This window comes from Spea bombifrons, chromosome 7 (genome assembly GCF_027358695.1).
Source record: "Spea bombifrons isolate aSpeBom1 chromosome 7, aSpeBom1.2.pri, whole genome shotgun sequence".
Lineage (NCBI taxonomy): Eukaryota > Metazoa > Chordata > Amphibia > Anura > Pelobatidae > Spea > Spea bombifrons.
Window position 1 is genome coordinate 43,687,501 of NC_071093.1, and position 23,391 is coordinate 43,710,891.

At 45.4% G+C, this 23,391-nt stretch overlaps 2 protein-coding genes across 2 annotated transcripts; one reads left to right on the forward strand and one right to left on the reverse strand.

The window, feature by feature from the left end:
- Positions 1 to 1,675: 1,675 nt before the first annotated feature.
- RPUSD1 (RNA pseudouridine synthase domain containing 1) lies at positions 1,676 to 5,145 on the reverse strand. The gene is made up of 5 exons (XM_053472027.1): positions 4,948 to 5,145; positions 3,544 to 3,667; positions 3,255 to 3,357; positions 2,387 to 2,488; positions 1,676 to 2,061 (listed from the first exon to the last, which is right to left on the reverse strand). Exons 1-5 carry the CDS (start codon positions 5,127 to 5,129, stop codon positions 1,676 to 1,678), a joined length of 897 nt encoding a protein of 298 aa, XP_053328002.1. The 5' UTR covers positions 5,130 to 5,145.
- Positions 5,146 to 6,315: 1,170 nt separating this feature from the next.
- Positions 6,316 to 22,727, forward strand: CHTF18 (chromosome transmission fidelity factor 18). Its single transcript, XM_053471803.1, has 22 exons — positions 6,316 to 6,513; positions 7,186 to 7,413; positions 8,369 to 8,507; positions 8,687 to 8,876; positions 9,128 to 9,226; positions 9,492 to 9,544; positions 9,872 to 10,025; positions 10,164 to 10,376; positions 10,480 to 10,577; positions 10,662 to 10,785; positions 10,979 to 11,121; positions 11,227 to 11,320; positions 13,047 to 13,145; positions 13,468 to 13,598; positions 14,078 to 14,243; positions 14,520 to 14,744; positions 15,293 to 15,442; positions 17,735 to 17,865; positions 19,676 to 19,820; positions 20,815 to 20,928; positions 21,327 to 21,384; positions 22,308 to 22,727. The coding sequence occupies exons 1-22, from the start codon at positions 6,429 to 6,431 to the stop codon at positions 22,439 to 22,441; spliced, it is 2,973 nt and encodes a 990-aa protein (XP_053327778.1). The 5' UTR covers positions 6,316 to 6,428; the 3' UTR covers positions 22,442 to 22,727.
- The last annotated feature ends 664 nt before the right edge of the window (positions 22,728 to 23,391 follow it).

Here is a 23,391-nt window from a genome sequence, read left to right on the forward strand (position 1 = left end):
AGGGTCATGGCTCTGGAAGACAGCATGATATTAGATGCATTTATATATTTTAAATCTCGAGCACGTTTAGTGTATTCCGTTTCAAATGGTTACATTTCACGTTTAGCAAAAGGCGCAATTCATTTCTACTACTTTCCAGTTCGCGTGCCGATTAACAAAGGGTTGTGTTGCCAAAAACATTCTATAAATTCCAATTAAAAATGTAAATAAAATTAGCTGAAAAAAAATAAATGTTAAATTATTGATCAAGCCCCTTTACGCAATACTCATATGCCCCCTTGTGGTGAAATAGCTGAACTGCTGGGAAAAGATAAAGTCTATTGGCATTTTTTTTAAAAATGGGGTTCAGTGATTTAATGTCTCACGTGGAGAACATATAGAACTCATGTCAATTAGAAGTCTTCCCAGAGAGGAATAAAACACACTCACCGGTGCATAATTTATTCATTTCTAATCAAGGTAATGAAAGCACTTCCTAAACTGCAGTCCTCAAGGATACAGTAACAGATTTCCCCATTAAGATTTAGATTTTCTGCTTTATAAGGCAGCTGGAAACTTAATTCCTAAGCATGCGAGATTGGATTTTATAGACCAAACGCCACCAGTCACAAATTTGGGGTCACTTATCTGGTTTTATAGAAAACAAGGATATTTCTGGCTGTGATATAATTGCAAAAGGGTTTTCTAACCATCAATTAGCCTTTTAAACTTAAACTTGGATCAGCGAACACAACGTGCCATTGGAACACAGGAGTGATGGGAGTGATAAAGGGCCATTGGAGCACAGGAGTAATGGGAGTGATAAAGGGCCATTGGAGCACAGGAGTGATGGGAGTGATAAAGGGCCATTGGAACTCAGGAGTGATGGGAGTGATAAAGGGCCTCTGTACGCCTACGAAGAGATTCCATTAAAAATCAGCCGTTTTCAGCTACAATAGTCATTTATAGCATTAACCCCGTCTGCGCTGGATTTCTGCTCCATTTCATGTTATTTTAATGCACAAAAGGTGCTTTTCTTTAAAACACAATAAGTGACCCCAAACTTTTGAACAGTAGTGTATACAGAGAGGATTAAAATCTGAACAAGTATTAAAAAATCTTTTTTTTTAAAAAATCACAATATATTGAAATAATCTGCATGCCAATTAATTTCCCCGATAGCCACAAGTAGGCAATGATACTATATTTAAAATTCCAGAGCTGCGGATCATTTTTCACACATTTTGGAAAGCTCATTCCTCGGATAAGAGTAACTCATCTTCTAGGTGCAGTTTTCTTTGATCTATGTGTTTGGGGTGAACACAGACCCCCCCAACAGGGCTGCCCACCGCCAAAAGAAATACCTCCGGTCCGTGACTGGTACTGGCTCTTAAAAAAGTCATAATGCCCAGGGGCACGTTGGTAAGCGACAGGCAAAGGTGCAAAACTAAAACACTAATGCCCCGCTGTGATGGAGCATGAAGCATAATCACGTAGTATTATCATTATTAAAATTGCTGATTAACCTCTACAGCGCTGGGGGTGCTTCCGACGTAACGCCGCGTGCGATTTTACAGGCTGGGAGACAGTAGCGTTGTAACTAGGGTGTCGGAGCCGGATGTCCGGACGCGGGTGAACCAGGTATTAGGTGCACTGGGGTCTCGTGATTTACCGTACCGTAGCGCATCACGTGACATTATTCGCATGCCCACTCCGACAACCACTGCCGGCAGAGGGCTCTATGCTGTTCCGTCTCTGGGATTTCCTCTGCTTTCTTCTGAGCGCTTTCCATCTCGTGTCTTCTCCTGTCGCTTTCAGACTCCCATGCCCGGTCCCTCAGGTCTTTCATTGCCTCGCTCAGTTGGCGGACCGTGTGGACCGGCACCCAATTGGGATCCGACTCGGGCTGAAAGGGGTCCGGGGCTGTGACTTCTACGAGCTCGGGGTCGGCAGGGATTCGCAGGTAGTAGGCATGCAGCATCATTCGATACGGGTCGGTGTCCTTCTTAAAGCTGTAGGTGAAGTCCCCCACGATGGGATAACCCAAAGCGCTGCAGTGAACTCTCAGCTGGTGAGTCCTTCCTAAAATAATCACAAAACAGTGAAAGTAACATTATTTTTAGAAGGTAATACCAGACCTAAATAAAGCCATAAATGTTGAAAAAGAAAAAAAAAACCATCCCATTCAGATATACTGACATCTATGAAAAAGCTTGGAAGAAGATCTGCCATTAAGAGATTTTCTCTATAGAGAGAAAGCAGAAAAATGCAGAATATAAACAAAACTACCCAAAAGTTATTACCGCCGCTCTCCTCGACGCGTAATATTTCCCAGCTGCCATCATTCAATTTAAATATCGATTTTTGGATTATCCTATATTTATTTATTTAGTTTTTTGCCACGTACCGGTCAGAGGCTGGAGCAGGACCTTGGTGACGGGATCTCCTTTGTACGATCCGTGCTGTAAGACGACCAGGTCTGTGTGGCAGGGCTTCGCGTTCTCGCAACCTGCGCGGGAGATCAGCAGCGTAAGAGTTAAACACACGATATAAAGGACGGAGGCTTCATTTATCTGTTGCATGGAGCCCACCGTGGTCTTAAAAGCTTGAGACTGGCAATTTGTCAGCAGCCAATGAGAGATTCAATCTCCGTCTTGCTTCCCTCTCATTGGCTGCTAACAGTTTTAATGCAGATAATAAAACATATTGAGGTTTAAGGGTTGGATTTACTGGACATGGAGTCAGCACAAAAAAAAGGAACTTTAGAGAACTTAAGCTAAAAACATATATACAAGGAATACCGCGACTGATTAGAAGGACGTTTGATAATGCAGAGTTTTTGTGCGGCCCCCTATCTTGCCAATACATGGTGGGATTCTGCAGAGTCGGTAATATTGCAATGCAGTCTCTTCCCATCTCCACCGCTGAGTTAATTGGCTTGCAGGAAGCCCTCCATGTGCATGCGTCGACAACGTCCTGCTGCTGATTGGCTGCTTCAATCAGCGATGGGAAAACAGGACCACGGAGGGGGTGTTGCGCTGGGTCTCTGTTAAAGGGGCGACACCAACTGGAACGCAAGACTCTCCCTTTAGCCGATTTCTTCCAAACTGAACGTACGTTTTAGGCCAGGGGCGTCCAACCTGCGGCCCTCCAGCTGCTGCAGGACTACATCTCCCACAATGCTCTTTCAGATAAGGGGCTGGCTGAGGAGTATGGGAGATGTAGTCCTGCAGCAGCTGGAGGGCTGCAGGTTGACACCTCTGTTTTAGGCTCACCTTCGGTTCCTTCCACGCACATCATGTGGGTGAAGCCTTCCCGAGTGTTCTTTCCGATGGATAACGCAATTGCCGCGTGTTTTTCAGGCACCGTGCCTCGAACCTGTAACGGGAAAAAAAAGCACGATGCCCTATATTAGCCACCGATAGAATGGACCTGCTTTGGGTCGGTACCGGCTGTCCCGCGGCTCACTGTTATATCACGGGTCTAACAGCAGCTCTGAAACACCAGTCCTAGTAAAAACACATTATAACGCGGGCCCCCCCGGCAGGACAGGATCCCAGTTACCAGAGCCAGGTACGCCTTGGTCACCGTCCGCTCCTTGAAGCACTTGTAGGCCCTTCCCGCAGCATCCTTGTTGAGGGCCACGCACAGCGCACCGCTGGTGGAGAAGTCCAACTGGTGGCAGAACCTGGAGGGCAGAGAAACTGCAAATGAGAAGGCGTAATAACTCACATCTGACATGTGGCGCTCAGAAAAGGACGAGGTCTTTAACATGCTTTCTCCTATAGTGGGGCATTAAACTGTCCCATTAACATCTTTAAACCCCTATCATTTAATCCACTAAATATATTTATTTATAACGGATCTGAATGTTCAATTGAAAGCCTTCTAGGAAAACAGGCAGGACGTCCACGCGCTACAATACACGTTAGTTATTAAAGCAATATGTATGTATGTAGGTATCTACATGCCTATAACATGCTTATGGCATGTTTCACGACTCTGCAGAAAAAAAATACAGATATAGTCATTTTAGCCCAAGAGAAAATAGACTGTCGTTAATATCTTTTATTGGAACAACACAGATTTACATATGCTTTCAGGACCTCATAGGTCTCTTCTTTAGATGGAATGATGTACCGTTCAAACATTTGGGGTCAGAAATACAATGATTATTGTAGCTGGAAACGGCTGATTTTTAATGGAATCTCTTCTTAGGCGTACAGAGGCCCTTTATCACTCCCATCACTACTGTGTTCCAATGGCCCTTTATCACTCCCATCACTCCTGGGTTCCAATGGCCCTTTATCACTCCCATCACTCCTGTGTTCCAATGGCCCTTTATCACTCCCATCACTCCCATCACTCCTGTGTTCCAATGGCCCTTTATCACTCCCATCACTCCTGCGTTCCAATGGCCCTTTATCACTCCCATCACTCCTGCGCTCCAATGGCCTTTTATCACTCCCATCACTCCTGTGTTCCAATGGCCCTTTATCACTCCCATCACTCCTGTGTTCCAATGGCCCTTTATCACTCCCATCACTCCTGTGTTCCAATGGCCCTTTATCACTCCCATCACTCCTGTGTTCCAATGGCCCTTTATCACTCCCATCACTCCTGTGTTCCAATGGCCCTTTATCACTCCCATCACTCCTGTGTTCCAATGGCCCTTTATCACTCCCATCACTCCTGTGTTCCAATGGCCCTTTATCACTCCCATCACTCCTGTGTTCCAATGGCCCTTTATCACTCCCATCACTCCTGTGTTCCAATGGCCCTTTATCACTCCCATCACTCCTGTGTTCCAATAGCCCTTTATCACTCCCATCACTCATGCGCTCCAATGATACGTTGATGGTTAGAAAACCCTTTTGCGATTATGTTACCACCAGAAAGGTCCCTGTTTTCCATGAAAACAGCTCAACGACCCCAAATAATAATAAAAGGCATTCCCCGGTTACTCACCGGAATCCGTAGTACGTGCCGGGATCCGCCAGCTCCGGGAAGCGATGCTTTAGCTGGCTCTGTACCGTCAGCTTCTCGTACCACATTTTGCTGTCGATGCGAACGTCCCAGTGTTTGTTCACCACCAGGAAGTCTGGGCTCTGGTATAGGACGGCGAGATTCTCCAGGCAGCAGGACTCCATGACGCTAACGAGGTCTGGGCTGAAACGAAAAGCGATGGAATTAAAGTAAAATCAGGCGATGCGTGCGAACGGCACGGACGATAACCGTGGCACCAACACGCTCTCGCTCTCTCAATGTCTCCCTGCCTTCTGTCTCTTTTTCTGCAGCTCCGCTACTTCTCTTGCCTCTTTTTGTTCTTCTGTCTTCTTTCTTCACCCTGGTACCAGCTCCAGACCTCTAGGAGCGCTTCCTCAAAGAGGTGGAGCCTCGGTGCACACCTCTCCCGCAATTGGAGAAACGGGGGGGGGTGTTCTGTTGCTCCGCCCTTTTGCCAAAGTACTCCAAGAAGTACGAATTACCAGATTTACGGAGAAAGAGAGGTGCAGAAACTCTTGTCTTTCTCCGCGAATCCATCTGCATTGTTTGGGCTTCTTGGAGCACTACCAATCAGGGGAGAGGGTGTGCCTGGAGACTCCGCCGCTTTTGCGGAAGCACTCCGGGAGGACTCGTCAACATAGCTGAAACCTGGAAGCAGCGGACGAAGAAAGAAGGCAGAAGAAGAGGCAAGAGAAGAAGGGGAGCTGCGGAAAAGGAGACGGGACACGGAGGCAGTCGGCGGAGACGGTAGGAGAGTGTGAGTGAGAGTGAGAGTGAATGGGAGTGTGAGAAAATACCGTATTACCCTCCAACTAATGTGTATTTTTTCTTTGTATATACAGGCTGCGCCACCACAATGGCGGATAAACGCGTCGGGGAGCGCAACTTCTCTTTGGACTCCCAACTGGTGCTTTTGCACGCAGAATGTTATGGTTGAAATCTCTGCTTGAATGCAGGCGACTCAATTAAGAGGATCTTTAAATAATGACAGGTCAAGGTTTCCATGACGACCGGTATTAGAGCCATTTGGGGAGTCCCTGCATAGAACGTTGGGCTATTAAGGGGTTAATATTTGAGGCGTGTCAGGGTCTGCCTGTGATGGTGCATTACGCAGAGATATATCCCCCTCCCAGTGCCTGTATACAGAGTGCTGCCCCTATCATCCTCAGCTCGTGCTATAGAGAGTGATGGGAGTTGCAGTGCTCAGCCCCCCGTGTCTACGCCATTACCTGGGATCTCTGGCTGCTGCTGCTGCACGCTATCCACGCACTGACCAATCAGAGTAACGCCCACTGCCCGCCAACCAACGGGCAGGCGAAGTTTGCGTGCCCCACACTGTGACCCGGAAGTGGACGTGCAGTGGCGCGAAGCTTGTTTGTGTGAGGGGTTCGTGGCGCCCCCTGGCCTGATCCCGGGGCCCCTGCGCCCTGACACTGCCCGGCATGGACGAGTACGAGCTGTACGGGGTTGAGGATGACTTCGAGAGCCAGTTCGCCTCGGAGCTGGAGGTGCTGGCCGAGCTGGAAGGTGAGCAGTGCGGGGAAAGAGCTACTGGGGAGTCCAACTCACAGTACGCGCAGGCATCGCAGCTTTTGGGGAGGGGGCATATCCTGTCACCCTAGCAGCTGTGGAATGCAACTCCCAACACTCTTTGCTAGCTGTCTGTTCCGCTTTCAGGGAATACAACTCTCATCGTCCTCTGACAGCTGTGTTACTCGCGCTGTCAAGGAATGGCTATGACACCCCATCTGCCCGAGAATACAACTCCCATAATGCGTTGTGTTGCTCCAGCTAATAGAACAACTCCCATCAACTGCATCCAGCTCTACTGGGCCTGGCTTATCAGCTGCCATAAACTACATCTCACTAGTCTCAGGCAGCCATGCCACTCCACCCGAGATCACTAAAAGTCCCAGCATGCTCTGCTTACCTTCTGACTTAAGGCTGCTAGAACTGCAACTCCCAGCATGCACCAACATGAACTATTATTGTTATCTTTTATGAACTGTAGTCAAATTTGCTTTAATTATTAGATTATCCATCTCATCCAGCCAAGCTAAACATTCCCTGGGGGATCAAGGAGTATTAATAAGAATATTGTCCAGTAGATACGTGGAACAGCCTGCCAGCAGAAGTGGTGGGATTTAATCATGCAGATGCATGGGATGGCATTAGAATCTTGTGTTCTTCTATTTGCAGATGACGTGCCCTGCCGTCCCGGACCCAGAACCTCCCAGCTGCGCTGCAAGCTTTCGTTTGAAGAGGCCATATCCGCGGCAGATGATGTGAGGAGCGCCGGTCCGGGGAAAAATGCCCACGAAAAAAATGGCGACACAGACGTGAGCAGGTCTAAGAAGAGAGATGCCAGCTTCCTGCGCCTTTCAGAGGAGGACGAGCTCTCTGACAGCTTCCTGGAGCCCCCGATCAGTATGTCTTTTGTCTCTTGTGTTTAGTCCCCGCTTATCCTTCTGTCTGTGAATCCCAAAAGCAGCCGACTTACTAAAAACCCTCGGCTGCATCCATACAGCTAAACAGACGTACGACAGGAATGAAGGAGAGGCGAGAGAGTGCAAGGATGCAGGAGAGGAGAGACACTAGAGAGTCAGAGACTGAGATGGAACAGAAGGAAGTTTTACTTTACCGTGGGGGTGGTGGATAATTGGAGTAGACTCCCAGCAGAAGTGGTAGAGGGTAATGCAGTGAGGGAATTTAAACATGCATGGGATAGACATACGGCTCCTCTGTTATGCAGGTACCTCTGCGAAGGGGCGGGGCCTTGGCGCACACTCTCTTCCCTGATAGGAGGAACAGAGGAGAGGCTGTACCTGCGGTGCATGCCGTGGCTCCGCCTCTTTGTGCAAGTGCTCCAAGAGGCCAAAACATTGCAGACAGATCACAAAGTGTCCCTTTTTAGTTTAAAGATAAAAAAAAAATCTGTAAAAATGTTGGGCTGCTACTTATTTGGTTCTGTACCGGACTCCATCATTTATCTACATTATTAACGCATTATTAACTTAATTATGACAGCTCATCGCAAAAAAAAATCCAGAGCTGCAGCATTCTCACTCAGTCTTTTGTTCTCCACACCTGAATTCCCTTTATGATTGGCTGGCGGATGATTTTGGCAGCAGCGATGGTTGTTGATTAACCGCCGGTATTCACGCTGTTCCGACGCTGGCATCGGAGCCGCGCAATCTATCAAGAACCGTCAATTACGCCGCTTGCCGGAATGAAGACTTAGATACAAATCGTTCCATAACCCGATAAAACACAGCTGAACTCAGTCAGTGACCGCTTCTGTCCAGCCCGGGTTTCAGTGGCTGATTTAGAATAACCGTTGGTAACCTTACTCATGCGACTTGTTTTATTTTTCTTAAATTAGCTCCCAAGCACAAGCGCCCGAGAATGGAAGCTGTTAAAAAGCTGGATTTTGGGCAAGAAAGGGCAGAGAATATTAACGCAACTAGTGATGACATCACGCCGCCTCCTTCACCTGACTGCACCAAAAAGAACACGGAAAGGTCTCTAGAATTCAAACGTGTATTATTTTAGGTAGTTTTAGGTTAGCACGTTCCACTTATAACAGTTTATTAGAAATAGTTACAATAATCAGAAAAGCTGCTCTTCTTTTCTTTGCTTCTCTTCAGTGTTTACATATTTATTGTTACTATCCTTGTCTGTTTCTGGCCAATTCCGTCAGAGACTCAAAGTTTCCGAAGTGGGACCCCCTGGAAGTCAGCGACATGGCCCCTTTGCAAGTGACCCCCACCGAAACGGAGCAGAAGCGGGTGCTGAAGAGACCTCCCATCTTCGAGGAATACATTCACGTGACATCCAGCGACGGAGCCCGGGTCTACATGACGCTAAGGGAGGACGGCACGGGGTCGCAGGTGAGAATTCTCTTATGACACAATGCTTCAAGGTGCAAGGGTTAGATCTCACGCAGGCTTAAGTTCTCTCCATGGGTTAACCTCTACCTCTTATTGTACGTCTAAAGTACATTAACCCCTTCATGATGCAATGCATTGTTTTTAATGGGTTTAAGGACAAGAGGTTACGCTTGTGCCAGGTAATTATCCTGCTTCCATCATTCAGTTTATGAACATGTTTTAAAGATGTATTTTTTCATTTTGTTTTAAAGCAAATCTCCAAACATGCGGGGTTTAGCTGGAATGGAGACCAGCAGCTGCATCTCTTGGGTGTTCCTTTTTCCTACCTGAAGGAGCAAGTTGCAGATGAGGTAACCGCCGTTCCGTTTCAGATTTGTGCACGATGCTGATTAATGACTTTTTCCTCTGTCTAAAACCCCCCTTTGGGTGACTAATATTCTTATATTGGTGGCTGGCGCGACTAGGATCTGTAAATGCCTGCGCTGATTTTATTTTTGTACGTCTCTAACGCTGGTCACTTCTATCCCCCCTTAATGTTAATAATCAAAAATTATAATTCATGTATTTACCAAAACAGGAAAAATTCCATTACTTACTTCTGACTTTTCCTTCCAGCAACGGCGGAAGGTTTTGGAGGAATCCCAGAATCTTACCGAGATGCTGAACAGGTGGGCAGTCTGTGCATTATCTGCTTAACACGCTGTATCTTCATAATTATCTGACGTTGTGTCCTTGTTATAAATGCATCATCACTTGTCTAGGAGACATTTATATCAACTATATGGAGCATTAAAATGGGATTATTTTTTATGGCTGGGCCTGTCTCATTTTAGGCTTCCTAGGGTCTGCTGTATAAACAATCAGTGATATCTAGAAGGGGTTCTTTTTTGCCTTTTTTTAAATAACGAAATCCTTTTAGGTAAAAAATTAATTGGTAACATGGTGAAGGTTTTAATTTTGTATTATTTATTAGAGCTTGAGTGTTTATCTTTCAGCCAAATTGAGGACTTTGCTGAGGCTGATAGCGAGACTATGGATCTTGCCATCGCTGCAGCCGATGAGGAAGATGAGGAGGAAGGTGCATCTTCTCACTGTCTGTGGGTCGACCGCTTTACCCCCAGGCATTACACAGAGCTTCTCAGTGATGACGTGAGTATTGGGTTAAGAAGGGGCCAAGAAAATATATTTGGTAGTGCCTAAAAGGAAAAGGAATAGTCTTCAGTAAAAGAGATGTTTCAGGACATGTTCTAATGATCCGGTTGTCTTTGTTGCCTCGTTTGTTTATAGTTTACAAACCGCTGCCTCCTGAAGTGGCTGAAACTGTGGGACAAGGTGGTATTTGCGAAAGAAAAAGCGTTGAAGAAACCCAAGGCCGCTCCAGAAGCACATTCTAATTTCAAGTTTCAGAAGGAGCAGCAGACCAAGTTCAAGACTAAAGCCCAGATCACAGAAGAGATCCTAGAAGCTGAACTGGATCAGCATAATCGGCCCAAAAACAAGGTAAAAACCAAACTACGGTAGATCCAGGAAGCACGGGCATGTTGGCAGTTACTGACATGAAGTGAGCCTTACCAGTCTCTCTCGCCTCCTGCCGTTCTCGTAGGTTGCCTTGCTTTGTGGCCCTCCCGGTCTCGGAAAGACAACTTTGGCACATGTTATCGCAAAGCATGCTGGGTACAACGTGGTGGAAATGAATGCCAGGTGAGAATAACTCGAAGCATGCGCCTGCAGCGCTGCACCTTAAATGATTTGGCAACGTAACGCAACGTTTTCCTCTTATATCAGTGACGACCGAAGCCCGGAGATCTTTAAAACCCGGATAGAGGCTGCAACTCAGATGAAGTCTGTTTTAGGCGTCAACGAGAGACCAAACTGTCTGATCATAGATGAAATTGATGGCGCCCCGACGGTAAGTTCTGGGGAGGAAAGTCAAAACTAGCGCAGAACAACCTGTGACTCGGGAACAATTAAAACCTAAGACGCTTTATGATCCTTTATTTTTTTTATTGAGTGGTTTTAGTAGAGATTTGGGTTTTTTTCTTCAATTTTTTCCGGCAGTAAATACCTTCTCAGAGTATCCGTTTCTCTTATTCTTCCGTTAGCCTGCCATCGCCATGTTGCTGAGTTTGATCAACAGGAAAGATGGCAAGGAGACGGAGTCTGGAAGCGAGCTGACTGGAGGGAAGAAGAAGAAGAAAGATGGAGGCCTCCTCCTCAGACCCATCATCTGTATCTGCAACGACCAGTTAGTAGTCATAATGGCTAATGCGTGGCCGCTCTTACGGAAAACGCCTTTATAACAGACGAGTTATTATTTGGAGGTTTAAGTAACCCCTTCACGTTCTAACAGGTACGTTCCATCGTTACGGCAGCTGAGACAGCAAGCCTTCATGCTGAATTTTCCTCAGACGTTGCCCTCCAGGCTCGTGCAGAGATTATACGAGGTGAGCGGAACTAACGTTAAGGTGGCCGGCGACTTTCTTCCTTCAGAAGAAAAGGAAAAAAAAAAAAAGGGGTCACTAAACTATAGCATCACGCGTCCACTTCTGCCAGTACAATAATTGGGATTAAGTTGGAAATAATTAGCATTTTAATGCACGGGGTGCAATTTGTTTTAATCAAACCCATCAATAGTGCTTATTCACTAAACTGTGAGTTTACAGGAGAGTTGTGTTTCATCTTCCGCACTTCGCTATACATCATGACGAGCCAACCCCAGCGAGCTTCTGCCGTTTGAAGAGCTTGATTGGCCCTGCATTTTATATATATATATATATATATATATATATATATATATATATATATATATATATTTCTTCAGTCTCCTCACCCATTGAACTATGCATTATACAGGGCCAGCTCAGCCCTTCACATAATGAATAGTGAGGTGTTGGAGCTGAAACCACGACTCTCCTGCTAACTTTCCCTTTGGTGAATAAACGCGTGTATTGCTGGTTGAGCATGTCATTTAGCTCTTATTCTCATCATTCAGCCAGGCTTTTCCTCTGCAGTCATGGTGTTCTAACACATGCCAATAAACAGAATATCATGTACATGAAAAAATGTTTAAAGTGTTCTTTTCACCTAGGAATTAAGAAATGTATAAATCATAAGCATGTTAATGCTACTATTTGTCCCTTTTAATCTTGTTGGTAATTTCTCCCGTTTTTCTAATAACCCTAGCCTATGAATTATATTTATGGTATTTTTACGGTATTTTATTTGGGAACTCGATCGGTACAATAAAAGCTACCTCGGGGATAAAAGGGCCACAACTGCATTTTACATGCATGCATGTTACCTGGCTACAAGGCACCGGCAGCGCTGGTTAAAGGGTTAAACGAGCGGCTGTGCCTTTTTCTGCCGTGACTTATTGACACGGTCACGTCTGGATGAGCAGGTATTGTTATCTAGGTTACACGTCGCCGCCGGGGGAAGCGCGCGCTAATCAACCGGTTTTGCTCTACATGTTTATCCTGGGTGTATTTTATATTAATCCGCACCTGGTGCCGCGCACCTGCAGCTCGCGATTTATTTTGCATCTGCGGGCCACCTGCCGTGCTGGAGAACATACCGTATACCTCGTTACCCCAGCTTACTGCGTACGCAGTCAATATACCCTGAACACCTTAGCTCACCGTGATATGTAGTGTAAGGAAGGTTTTTTTTTTTCCTTCTTTACTGAGAGTCTCTTAAGTAAGTTGATCAGCCTTCTAGCAGAAGTGGTAGAGGTTAATACTTAACCATGCATGGGATAGGCAAATGGCTCCTGAACCGAAGATGATACCAGCAGGGAAAATCGGAAGACTAGATGGGGGACGAATGGGTCTCTGACGTGCCAGCAAAGTTTTTCTATGATGACATTCTTTTTTTTTTTTCCCATTCCATGGGTAGCGGTGTGAAACTAGCATTTATCACCCCAAAATTAACTGGATCCATTTCTAATTGGCACACACCTGAGTGTAAGAACATTAAGTGGTTCCCGTTTAATTAGCACCTATTATCTGCGTCTGCTGATAAGGGAGTCTCCCTCATCCCAGCGATCATTACTTTGATCCATTTCACTGCTTTTAATTAAAGCATCTTTTCTGCTGGCTGGCGTGTTTTTGTAAAGGCAATAAGCAAGCGCTGGCGAGATGTACCTGTGTGATTCCTCCTGTTCCTTTTCAGATCACGATAAAGCAGGGAATGAAGGCAGACACGGGCGCGCTCATGGCTTTATGCGACAAGACGGACAATGACATTCGATCCTGTATAAATACATTGCAGGTACGGTCTGCCGTTTGGGTTAAATTAGCTCAGATTTACTACAGGGATTTTTTTCCCACTTTTTCCTCCTCCGCTGTACGATTCCCACAATCCTCCACTGAGCCACATTTACCCCTCAGATGCCTTTAGGCAAGAATACTATTTTAGTAATTGGAGTCGGTAACAATGTAGGTTTAGAATCTTTGCAGAAGTGTCTGTTTCCGCCGTTCTCACGTACCTTGTCATCAAACTCCCTGTAAGAGCGTAAATCCCGGCTTCTGGTTTACAAGCATGGCTTTCGGTTGCTTTACCCTGCGTGTTAAATCCATTTTGTATTTTTCAGTTCCTACACGGACGAGGGAAAAAAGAGCTTAGCATGCGAACGGTTCAGACCATGAAAGTCGGCCTGAAAGATCAGAATAAAGGCTTGTTTTCTGTCTGGCAGGAGATTTTCCAGCTCCCCAAAGTCCAAAGGTGAGAAGTGCTTGTTCTAGGTCAGGGGCGTCCAACCTGCGGCCCTGTAGTCCTGCAGCAGCTGGAGGGCCGCAGGTTGGACGCCCCTGTTCTAGATGTATTGTGTAGCACTAGACAGGCTGCCACCTTTTTGCTGAGATAAAGTTAGTACAGAATGTTTTTTTGAATAGAAGGTGAACTACAATTTGTATTAAGGCTTGGTAACCCTTGTTGGGTAGCTCAATTGCCATGGAGTGCAAGCTTCTGGGCCCGCTTAGCTCAATTCTTCAAGCGTTATGTAAACTTTCTTTCCATAACACATTTATATATATATGTCACACAACTACCTTTTAAAGCCTTTCAATATTCCCTTAGTGTTATAATTTAAAGAGAATTTTAATTAACCAAATCTTCTTTCGCACTTTTTTTTTTTCCCCCGCAATATTCTGCCATGTCCCCCTCCACACTGAACATTCCTGCATTTTTATACTTTTGTAAAGGAAGCGGATCGGTCAAGACGTTATCTCTGCAGACCTCCAGAACTTTCTGGGAGCGTTCAACGAATCTCTTGGGCAAAGCAAGGCCCCCCTCAGTGCTTTAGCTCAGAGGTTTCACCATATTCTGCACCTCAGCATGTCTACGGGGGAATACGAGAAGCTTACTATGGTGAGTGAGAGAAACCCTGGAATACTTTATTTGATGCCTTCACTGGCACAAAACAAACACATCCACACTTTAGTAATTTTTATTTATTTTTTTAGGAAAAAAATATAAATCCATCGTATGTTATTAAAAATAAAATATATATATATATATATATAGTTAGCGAACTCCTCGTCTCTTTGCTGAAGAAATTGGGATGAGCTTAGAAAGTGTCGGCTCTCATAGCGCAGAATATTTTTTGCATTATTTTCTTTTTTTTATTTATTTATTTTTTTATAGGGTTTGTACGACAACTTCCTAAACATGAAAGTGAAGGAATCGAACTTCGGCACCGTGTGCTTGGCTCTGGACTGGTTGGAGTTCACAGACATCGTGAACACGACTATAATGCACGGGCAGAACTTCCAGCTCATGCGATACCTACCGTTCCTACCTGTCGCCTTCCACCTCCTGTTTGCGGCATCGAATGTCCCACGCATTGCCTACCCCAACAGCCACTACGAGGTACGCCATTGCACTTCTTTCTTTGTGGCTACCCATCTATCGTTTATGAATACTTCATGTGCCGCAGTAAGCTTCCTTGTGGCTTTAAAGTAGATTTTATTATTGGTGTCGGATTAAAAATACATTTTCAGAAATATTCTTTAATACAATTCTAATTTGCCCATTTGTATGATTCTCGCTCTGTTATCTGACCCCCAATCTACTAAACACCCCGACTCCTTATCATACTGCCTGTGGGGAATAATAGAATGGCTCAGTCTTAACCACCCATTTGGACTCTCTGACTAATGAAGTCTATGGAGGAAAAGACTTCATTAGCATTGCCATAAAGAATCAGCTCAGTGTGGTGTTTGAACGAGGAAAGTCTCCCAAAATATCACATGACTGCGAGCAACAGAGCCTCCAGGTCTGCAGATAAAGGGAGCTTATTGGATCAAAATGACAAATATTTGGAGAAATAGTGCCAGCTTGCTGTGTTTGATATGAAGTTAAATTAAATTTTCATCTTTAGTCCATAGTTTGGTAAACGACTTCTCTTTTACCCACAGGCCCAGTCCAGGTTAAATCAAATGCAGAACCTTCTGACCGCCATGATGTCTGAAATATCCCCGAGTATCCGGGCACGGGTTGTACCGCAGTCTTTGGTGCTGGACGCGCTCTGTCTTCTTCTGGATGTCATTTCTCCGAAGCTCAGGCCGGTGAGAATTCATGACTGTGAACGAGGGTCTCGTTTTAGTTTAGGGTCCTTTTTATAACGATCCTTTGGCTTTGGCTGATCCGTCAAAACCTGAAACGGGGAAGCCTGAATATATCCGACTACTCTCGAAATCACAAGAGAAAGTATTCCACGCTATACGGTATTAAGTCAAAAAGAAATTAAATCCTAACGTGATGAATGGTTACCCAAGAGAGAAAAGAATTGTCTAAAACATAACTTTTTAATCTTAATATTTAAAAATGCGATAATTAAAATAAGTTGATCTGGGAGGGTTAGAAACCACAATTGTCAGAATGATCCTTTTATTGTTTTATTGAAAGAAGGCCGGGAGATTGGTCCAAAAGTCTCCTGTAACGGGAGTCCTTTTTTTGATATAGGTCTTAAATTTCACTTTAAAAAATCTTAAAATTAAAAGTTTCGTTTTAGACAATTCTTTTCTCTCTTGAGTAGCTCATTCTAAAACTCAGCTGTTCGGCTTTATCAATTGCACCATGGCGCTTTTATCTATCTATCTATCTATATATATATCTCATATAATTTATCATTATATGTAAAGAAAACGGTAACTTTTTCCTCCTCTATCTTTTAGTCCCCGCTCTATTATGGCACACGCTTAGACTGACGGAATCTCTGACTTCCGAGCGGCTGCCTCGTGTCTCGATAAAGTCTCTAATCCTTTGCCTTTTGTCTCCAGACTCGAAGCCTCCTTACAAGGTTATTCTCTCCTTGTGAGACTAAAGGTTGTTTTTTTGTAACGTTCTTTTTTTAGACCCGTAAGCTCTGGGATCTCATCCCTTTTTCATTCCAATTTTGGCTAACCTTACTAAAGAAAAAAGCAATTTAATCCCAGGTCTCTGGGTGAGCCAAAGGGCCTCGGCAATTAGCCTCATAACTTTTAAGGCTGATGGAGTTTATTCTGCTTTGCGCACGCGTTGTGAAGCGCGTGGATCTGGAAGCCGGCCGCGCTGCGGTGTATATGATCTTAAAATCTCCTATTCTCTGAATAGATATGGAGTTCTAAACACTCTCGCTGTCTTTGGTGCGTTTGGGGGGCCGTTATACTGAATGTGAATAAAGGAAGAGCGAGGCTGATGGTACGTTTTTAAAACCCTTAAAACCCAAACGCTATCGAGTCCAGGTAATTGCATTTAGCTTAAGTTTTAATCTAAATCCTCTTGCTGCCCGTTATACACACTTTGAAGAGCCAAAGTAAGAAGGAACGCAGCCGAGCTCGCATGCCGTCCATCTACAAAATGATACGTGCGCGTTAAAGCCACAAAGACCCGTCTGGGGATGGATTTTCCTCCTCCTCGTTGTGCTTTTATAGCTGATCTAGCTGTTATATCTCTATGCCGATCACAGGAGCGAAGGCGCCTCTTGACAATATCTGGATTTAAAGAAGAAAATATATTTAAATGTTATTTATTATGCTGAATATATTTCGATTAACAACGGAGAACATTGGGCAAATTAATACATTTTTTTTTACTTTTAATTGCTCAGTACCTGGACACTTCATTATTTTATCCTATCTAATTTTTTTATTTTTTTTATTATTATTTCCTCCGGGAATAATTCATTGAAGCCTGTAGGATCGTGACACAGTGGAAGAGCATTGATAGGTTTACCAGGTTTGTTGCCATAGCAGCAGTAGATCGAATCTACGAGTTGCAGCCACGTGGATAAATCTCGCCAGGCGGCCACGTGTCGGGGTAACTTTAGCTGCACCTGTACTCGGCTTATTTGTGAACGTCTCGTCGCCCCTTGTGTTTGGGATCAGAGGTTAGGCCATGCCACGTGCCGGTGCTGCTTCCGAACGCGTTGCTGGCGGCGGCGGCGCTGCGATAAGAGAGGCGGCACGCGGTGATAATCGCGCTTCTACCCGTCCGAGCTCCGACCCGGCCGAGATCAATATGTTTCCTTGAAGAAAAGCGTAACCAGCTATTCCGCTGATCGATGTTTGGAAGCAGCGCCTTCGTCTGCTCGCCTTCCTGTGTTAATAATTGATGTCAGATAAGTGTTTGCAAACAGGAGATCCATACCTTTCCTGCTGCGTCTCCCTGCTTCGCCTTTAACTCCTTCCCTGCCGGTGGCGAGGCGATCTCCGCAGGGCAGGCATAGGCTCTGCCAGTCAAAGATGCGTGTGATTGGGGATCGAGAGATATAATACATGAATGCAGTTTTGTTATATGTAACTTTATCATATAGCAGCAGGAGCATTCCGTTTTCCCGTGTTTGTATGAGAAACGTTAATGTCGCGATGTTATTGTAGGTGAACACGCAACTGTACAGCCTTAAAGAGAAGCAGCAGCTGGCGGACCTGATTAGCACCATGCTGGCGTATAACCTGACGTACCAGCAGGAGCGCACCATGGACGGCCAGTACATCTACAAGCTGGACCCGTGAGTACCCGTCGCTTCTCAACAGCCGGGAGCGAGCAAAATAAATAAATAGAGAATTCTACGCTATCGCTGCCGTCGGCTCCATCGCTGCCTCTAGGCGCTGGTTTTCGGATGATTCAGTTATTGAGTAATTGTTTGTGCTTTTGTTCTACCCCCTGACGCCAAAAGGGTTAATGCTTTATCCCCAGCAGCATCTGATGCCCTCTGCTCTGGGTGGCAGCGCCGGTGTTTCGTACAACGCACGCGCCGCTCGCTTTCTGATGCCTGGGGGACGTTGGATCGGAGCTAATCTGCCGGATGTCACACAAAACCCCCAAGACTATTCCTTCTCGCTGGCAGATTATCTGCCGCCGCTGTGGGTTTGACTTGTTATCAGCAGATGGCACCGCGCTTTATACAGATCCGTTCCCTTCCACCTCTCGTGCTTTTGACCGTTTCACTGCCAGCTGGGCCTGGCGCTCGTGGCTCTGATGGGCACCGGTAGTAATATCGAGCTCATCCGACGGGTGCCGGAGGAATAAACAGTCGGGGCCCCACGTCCCCCGCATGTAGCGGCCATTTAATCTTTTCAATAATGCTGAATAATAATCCCGTATTTGACCCGCGTGGGTAACCTGTATAAAAAAACATCCGCGGTTTTTAGACCTATCCTTCCTGAAGATGGTAGAACAAAAGCTATAATCTAAAACCAGAGGTTCAGAGGTTTAGATGAAACGTTAGGGCAGTTAGCTTTGCTGAGGGGGGGGTGGTAGGTAAGTGGAACAGCCTCCCAGCCGAAGTGGTAACGGCTAATACAGTGAGACACCAAGGACTGGTTAAGGTTTGAGTTTTTACAGCAGGAAAAACGGACAGAGCAGATGGGGGCCGAATGGGGCCGATCTGCCGCTAAACTCAGCGCTTCTATGATTCCAAGCACTGTAAGATGTCATTTCTTCAAAGGTCTTGCTAGCCTCGCGTTCCGTGTATGGAAGAAATATAATTGCTAGCGGCTTCGCGTCCGCAGATCGGAATGAGGGATAAATCGGTGCTTTTGGTAAACTTGATGATATTTAGTGCACAGACCCTGGGGGGCTCTCATCAGATTTGGTCGGCTTGTAATCTCCTGATCTCTTTGTCGGAAGCCGCAGATAAAGCCCGTGAGTGTTTCTGCGAGACGCGTTACGGAAGCGACCTCTGTTTGGCACAAATTCAGGGGGAAAGTTCCTTAATCCGATCAGCCGCGGCGTGAGCGGGGATTAGAGCGGCTTCCCCTATCGCGAGCGCAAAGAACGATACGGCCGTAGGTGCTCCGCAGGTGCTCTGCCTTCGCCTATGTTTCAAGCCCGCTGCAAGGAGCCCCTCTTTATTACAGATTGGGGGGTGCCGCTTGCCATCGCGTTGATGATCCTCGGCGTCGTCTACATGTTCGTCTACCTGCCCGCCATGCACCTGCACTCCCTGCTCAGGCAGCAAAGACAAAACCTCTCCGGGGATTTACAGCTTGGCGAGAGTTAACTCCACGGACAATTTTTTTTTTTCCGCTCCATCATTGAGTTTATTGGTGCCTTGGATTTCTTAACCTTTCACGTCACGGTTCTAGTTTAACCGATGAGCGGTTTGGAACCTGGCGGGTGGCGGAGAAGGTTATCTACGGCTGGTAGGTGTTTCGGCGGAAAAGATTTCGTTATCGGTCCTCGTCTCGTCTGGAATTTAAACGCGATATCAACTGCGATGTGAGATACAACGGGACGCGATACAATGTCTGCTCGACCGCTTTGGTTCCGGATATGGTTTTTCTGCTCCTCACGATTTGCCTTTCCGTGTCTTGCAGGAACGTCGAGGACGTCTGCAGGTTTCCCGATCTGCCGCTCCGCAAACCGCTGACTTACCAAGCCAAGCAGCTCATATCCCGCGAGATCGAGCTGGAGAAGATGCGGAGGACGGAAGCCTTCCAGCAGGCGAGGAATCTGGGCAGGGTAAGAGTGTCAAGGAACCTGGGACCCGTCTCTTGTGTTTAGAACAGTAACTCCCAGCATGTCCAGGAACCTACAGTCCCCCCCCCCCGAGTACTTAATTTGTGTTCGTTTTCTTTAGTTTTTCAGATATTTCAGCCAAAGTGTGTTTAAACACTGCATGAGTTATATATATTACAGACTTGGCAGAGTATCTCACACTAGAGCGATAATGATGCGGATGGAATCGTCACCGAATGCGCATGCGTAAATGGAGCTTTCGCGAGGGATTGATCCTCGAGCAGCTTGTCTTAATGAAGCAGCCGTCTTTGGTTGCGAGTCGGGAAGGATTACTGTAGGTTTTAGGAATATCAGGTGGTCCTAATCCTTCTTAGGGTCCGATACGGATACGCGCTGCTGGCCGGAATTTTCCGTTGTCTTGTTGGCCCCCAGCGATTTCTCTGTGGTTTTTCTGGCGTACCGCCGGCCGCAGTGATTCTATTTTGTGTCTCTTTTAAATGTATTTTTAAGGCCGTTATGTAAGTTTATTGAGCTTTTGAGTCATTTTCATGTTTCATCATTTTTACTTGGAGGGCTATAGATGGGGTATAAATATCTCCCTGTGTTCAGTTCCCCTGATAACTCAACCTCCCAACAGGCATATAGCAGGGAAACAAGTCCCTCCCGAGAGGGAGTTTGTTTGTACTGTATCCCAGAAACCGCAGGTCAGACCTGGAAATGAAACCCGCGCTGTTTGCACGGAAGAATCGGCAATCGTGATTCTAAATACGTTCTCCCAGGACTGTAAACAATCGATATATATATATATATATATATATATATATATATATATATTCGGGAGACTAATATCGTATTTATCAAAGCAGCATTCCCCTAGCACATTTTTTTTTATTATTTATATATATATATATATATATATATATATATATATATATATGTATATATATGTATGTATAAAATAAGCGTTTTGGCTTTTTTGACCGTTTCTTTCCCCTAGGTGAACGCTACCAGCAAAGACGATGGAAAGGCTAAAAGTGCTGTAAAACCCGCTCCGTTAAACCACGAACAGCGCCTGGAAAACATCATGAAAAAGAGCTCGTTTGAGGAGAGGGTGAGTCCGCCGTTACACTCCAACGAGACGGACGGGGGGCTTCTGAGTCTGAGTCCGAGCGTGGCTGTTAACTGAGTGGGGCTTTGAGGACGCATGAACCCGCGCATGCGATTCCCGTGACCGCAAGCACGATACACGGTGACTTCTGGGAAAATGAATGAAAAAAGTAAAAAAAATCATCTTTAACAATCAGGTCAGGTATAAGAGTGCATTAGGAAGAATCTGAGCATTTGTCTGGCGACCAAAAAACTTTTTATCCGCGTTCTCGTTATTCTGCTGAGTTAGAAAAGGACGCCGGGTTATTTCTAAATGCTTTGGGTAAAACATGCGCGGTTCTTAATGCCGCTGTTAGGATTGGATGTATAATTTGACTCGATTTAATCCTGATTTCTTCACAGCCCGAGAAAGATTTCTTCGGTCGCCAGATCGTTAAGAAAGTGGCCCCTGTGGTCGCGGGTGAGTAAAGCGCAACCGAAGTGATATATTCTAGGCACGGATTTCGCTAGAAACGAGCCCTTTGTGCCCTTTACAGACCCTCGCCTCGTCTGTAGAAATAGCGTTTTGTGGAACGAGATATCTGTATCCGGATGATGTTACCGATACAGACATTCACAGCGGGGGGGCTGCTGTGTGATCACCGGCCCCTGCGTTTGTTTTATGACCGAAGCTGAGAAACGATCTATAAGAGACCCACGAGGAGACAAATGGCTACGATAGAGGTGGCTTAAAGAGACTTTAAAAGCCATTACCCCCCCCCCTCATTTTGTAGCTAGTGTATGAAAGTGAGTGCTCTCTTACACATTAAGTAACCTTCTTGGTAAATCAGACGATCATCAGATTGTAGAGGAAGCGGATCACGTTTGGACCTCGTATACATTCTTGAGAACCCACGTACCCCCACCTTATCATCCCCTTTAAAGGTGGGGTGCACATTAATTACGCTCTTTAGTATGTTAAGGGTTATATAGAAGGGCTACAATTTCTACATTTTTTTTTTTTTTTTTCTTTTTTTCAACCCATCAGCGCCTGCTTTTTGTCGCAGGGTAATAAAGTGTTCATGATTTTCCTGGGGGGAAATTCTGTATTCAATAATGGCAGGAATAATCCTTCTAATGCTCAATTCAGCTACAAAGATAAACTTAAGCAGAGCAGCTGGAACAGCGCCTTTAAACGGTTATTTCAGTTTCCTCTCTCGACCCGGCCCTTGCTGTACCATTAGTGCACAGATATTGATTTTATATACCTTTCAGGGCTGCTGTGAGTGCTGCGTGGGTGTATTTTATTGTGTGTGTGTATATATATATATATATATATATATATATATATATATATATATATGTACTCTGTATCTTAATTTATGTTTTTGCTGCCCCCCCCAGCTAATCCAGACCAGGAAAGTCCTGTGGAGATGCGCATCGGGAAGGCGGTGGGAAGCAGCGATGTCTGGTTTCGCTTTAATGAAGGTGTTTCTAATGCCGTGCGGCGGAATATATACATTAAAGACATGCTGTAATAACAGACACCCCCTCTGACTTCATGGCCCAGGTCATGCCGCTAGCAGGCAGAGTCTCCGCGAACTACAAGGTCCAGATGGCTGAGGGTTATGGGAGTTTAAGATCTGAAGCTGCATATGGTTACCCTCCTCAAATGTCAGCCGAGCACATTGTCTGTTCAATCTGAGCGTCTGCGGGAATTTGTACAAATATATATATTGTTATATATGTGGTTTTGCTACTTTTTGTAGCAAAGGTTTCACTAAAAAAAGTTGTGCATTTTTTTTGTTCTATTGATTGTTTTCTATTAAAAAAAATATTTTTCAAAATCTGTTCTTTTCATCGTTTTATAATAAAGTCCAGAAGTTGATCTCATTTACCCCTCACTCTGTATTAAAATACCCCCTCCCCCCCCATGCATGGTGCAGAGAAGAAAAAACAGCTTAGAACTTTCAAACATGTTGGAAAATGAACCCAATTTATTTATTATGAATAATTCTGATTTAATTTTGAACAATTTTTTTTTTTAAAGTCTCCCAAAAAACTGCATAAAAGAAACATTTTCATTGCGATGTGTAACCCCCCCCCCCACCCCCCCTACCGGCATTAACCTGAAAAACAGCTTTGCTTCTACTGCATACATTGGAAGGTGAATGCCGAGGATCCCCAGCCCTGACTTTCCAACCCCCGTGGACTACGTTTCCCATGATGCTGTGCAATGTGGAGCGGCGTCCGCAGCTGCTGGAAGGACATGCGTTGCCTGACCCCCGGTACAGGCGCAGGACTCAACTGCCCCCCCAGCAGTAGATGCTCATTATTGCATAATATATATATATAACCCTTTCACTGCCAAGCATCTTGCACCATTTTAAAAAGGAGGACCTTCTAAACCTAAAATATTAACAGCAATGCTACAAAACAGTCTGTCTATGGGGGGGTTCATTTGGATTCTAAGCACCCGGATTGCTAC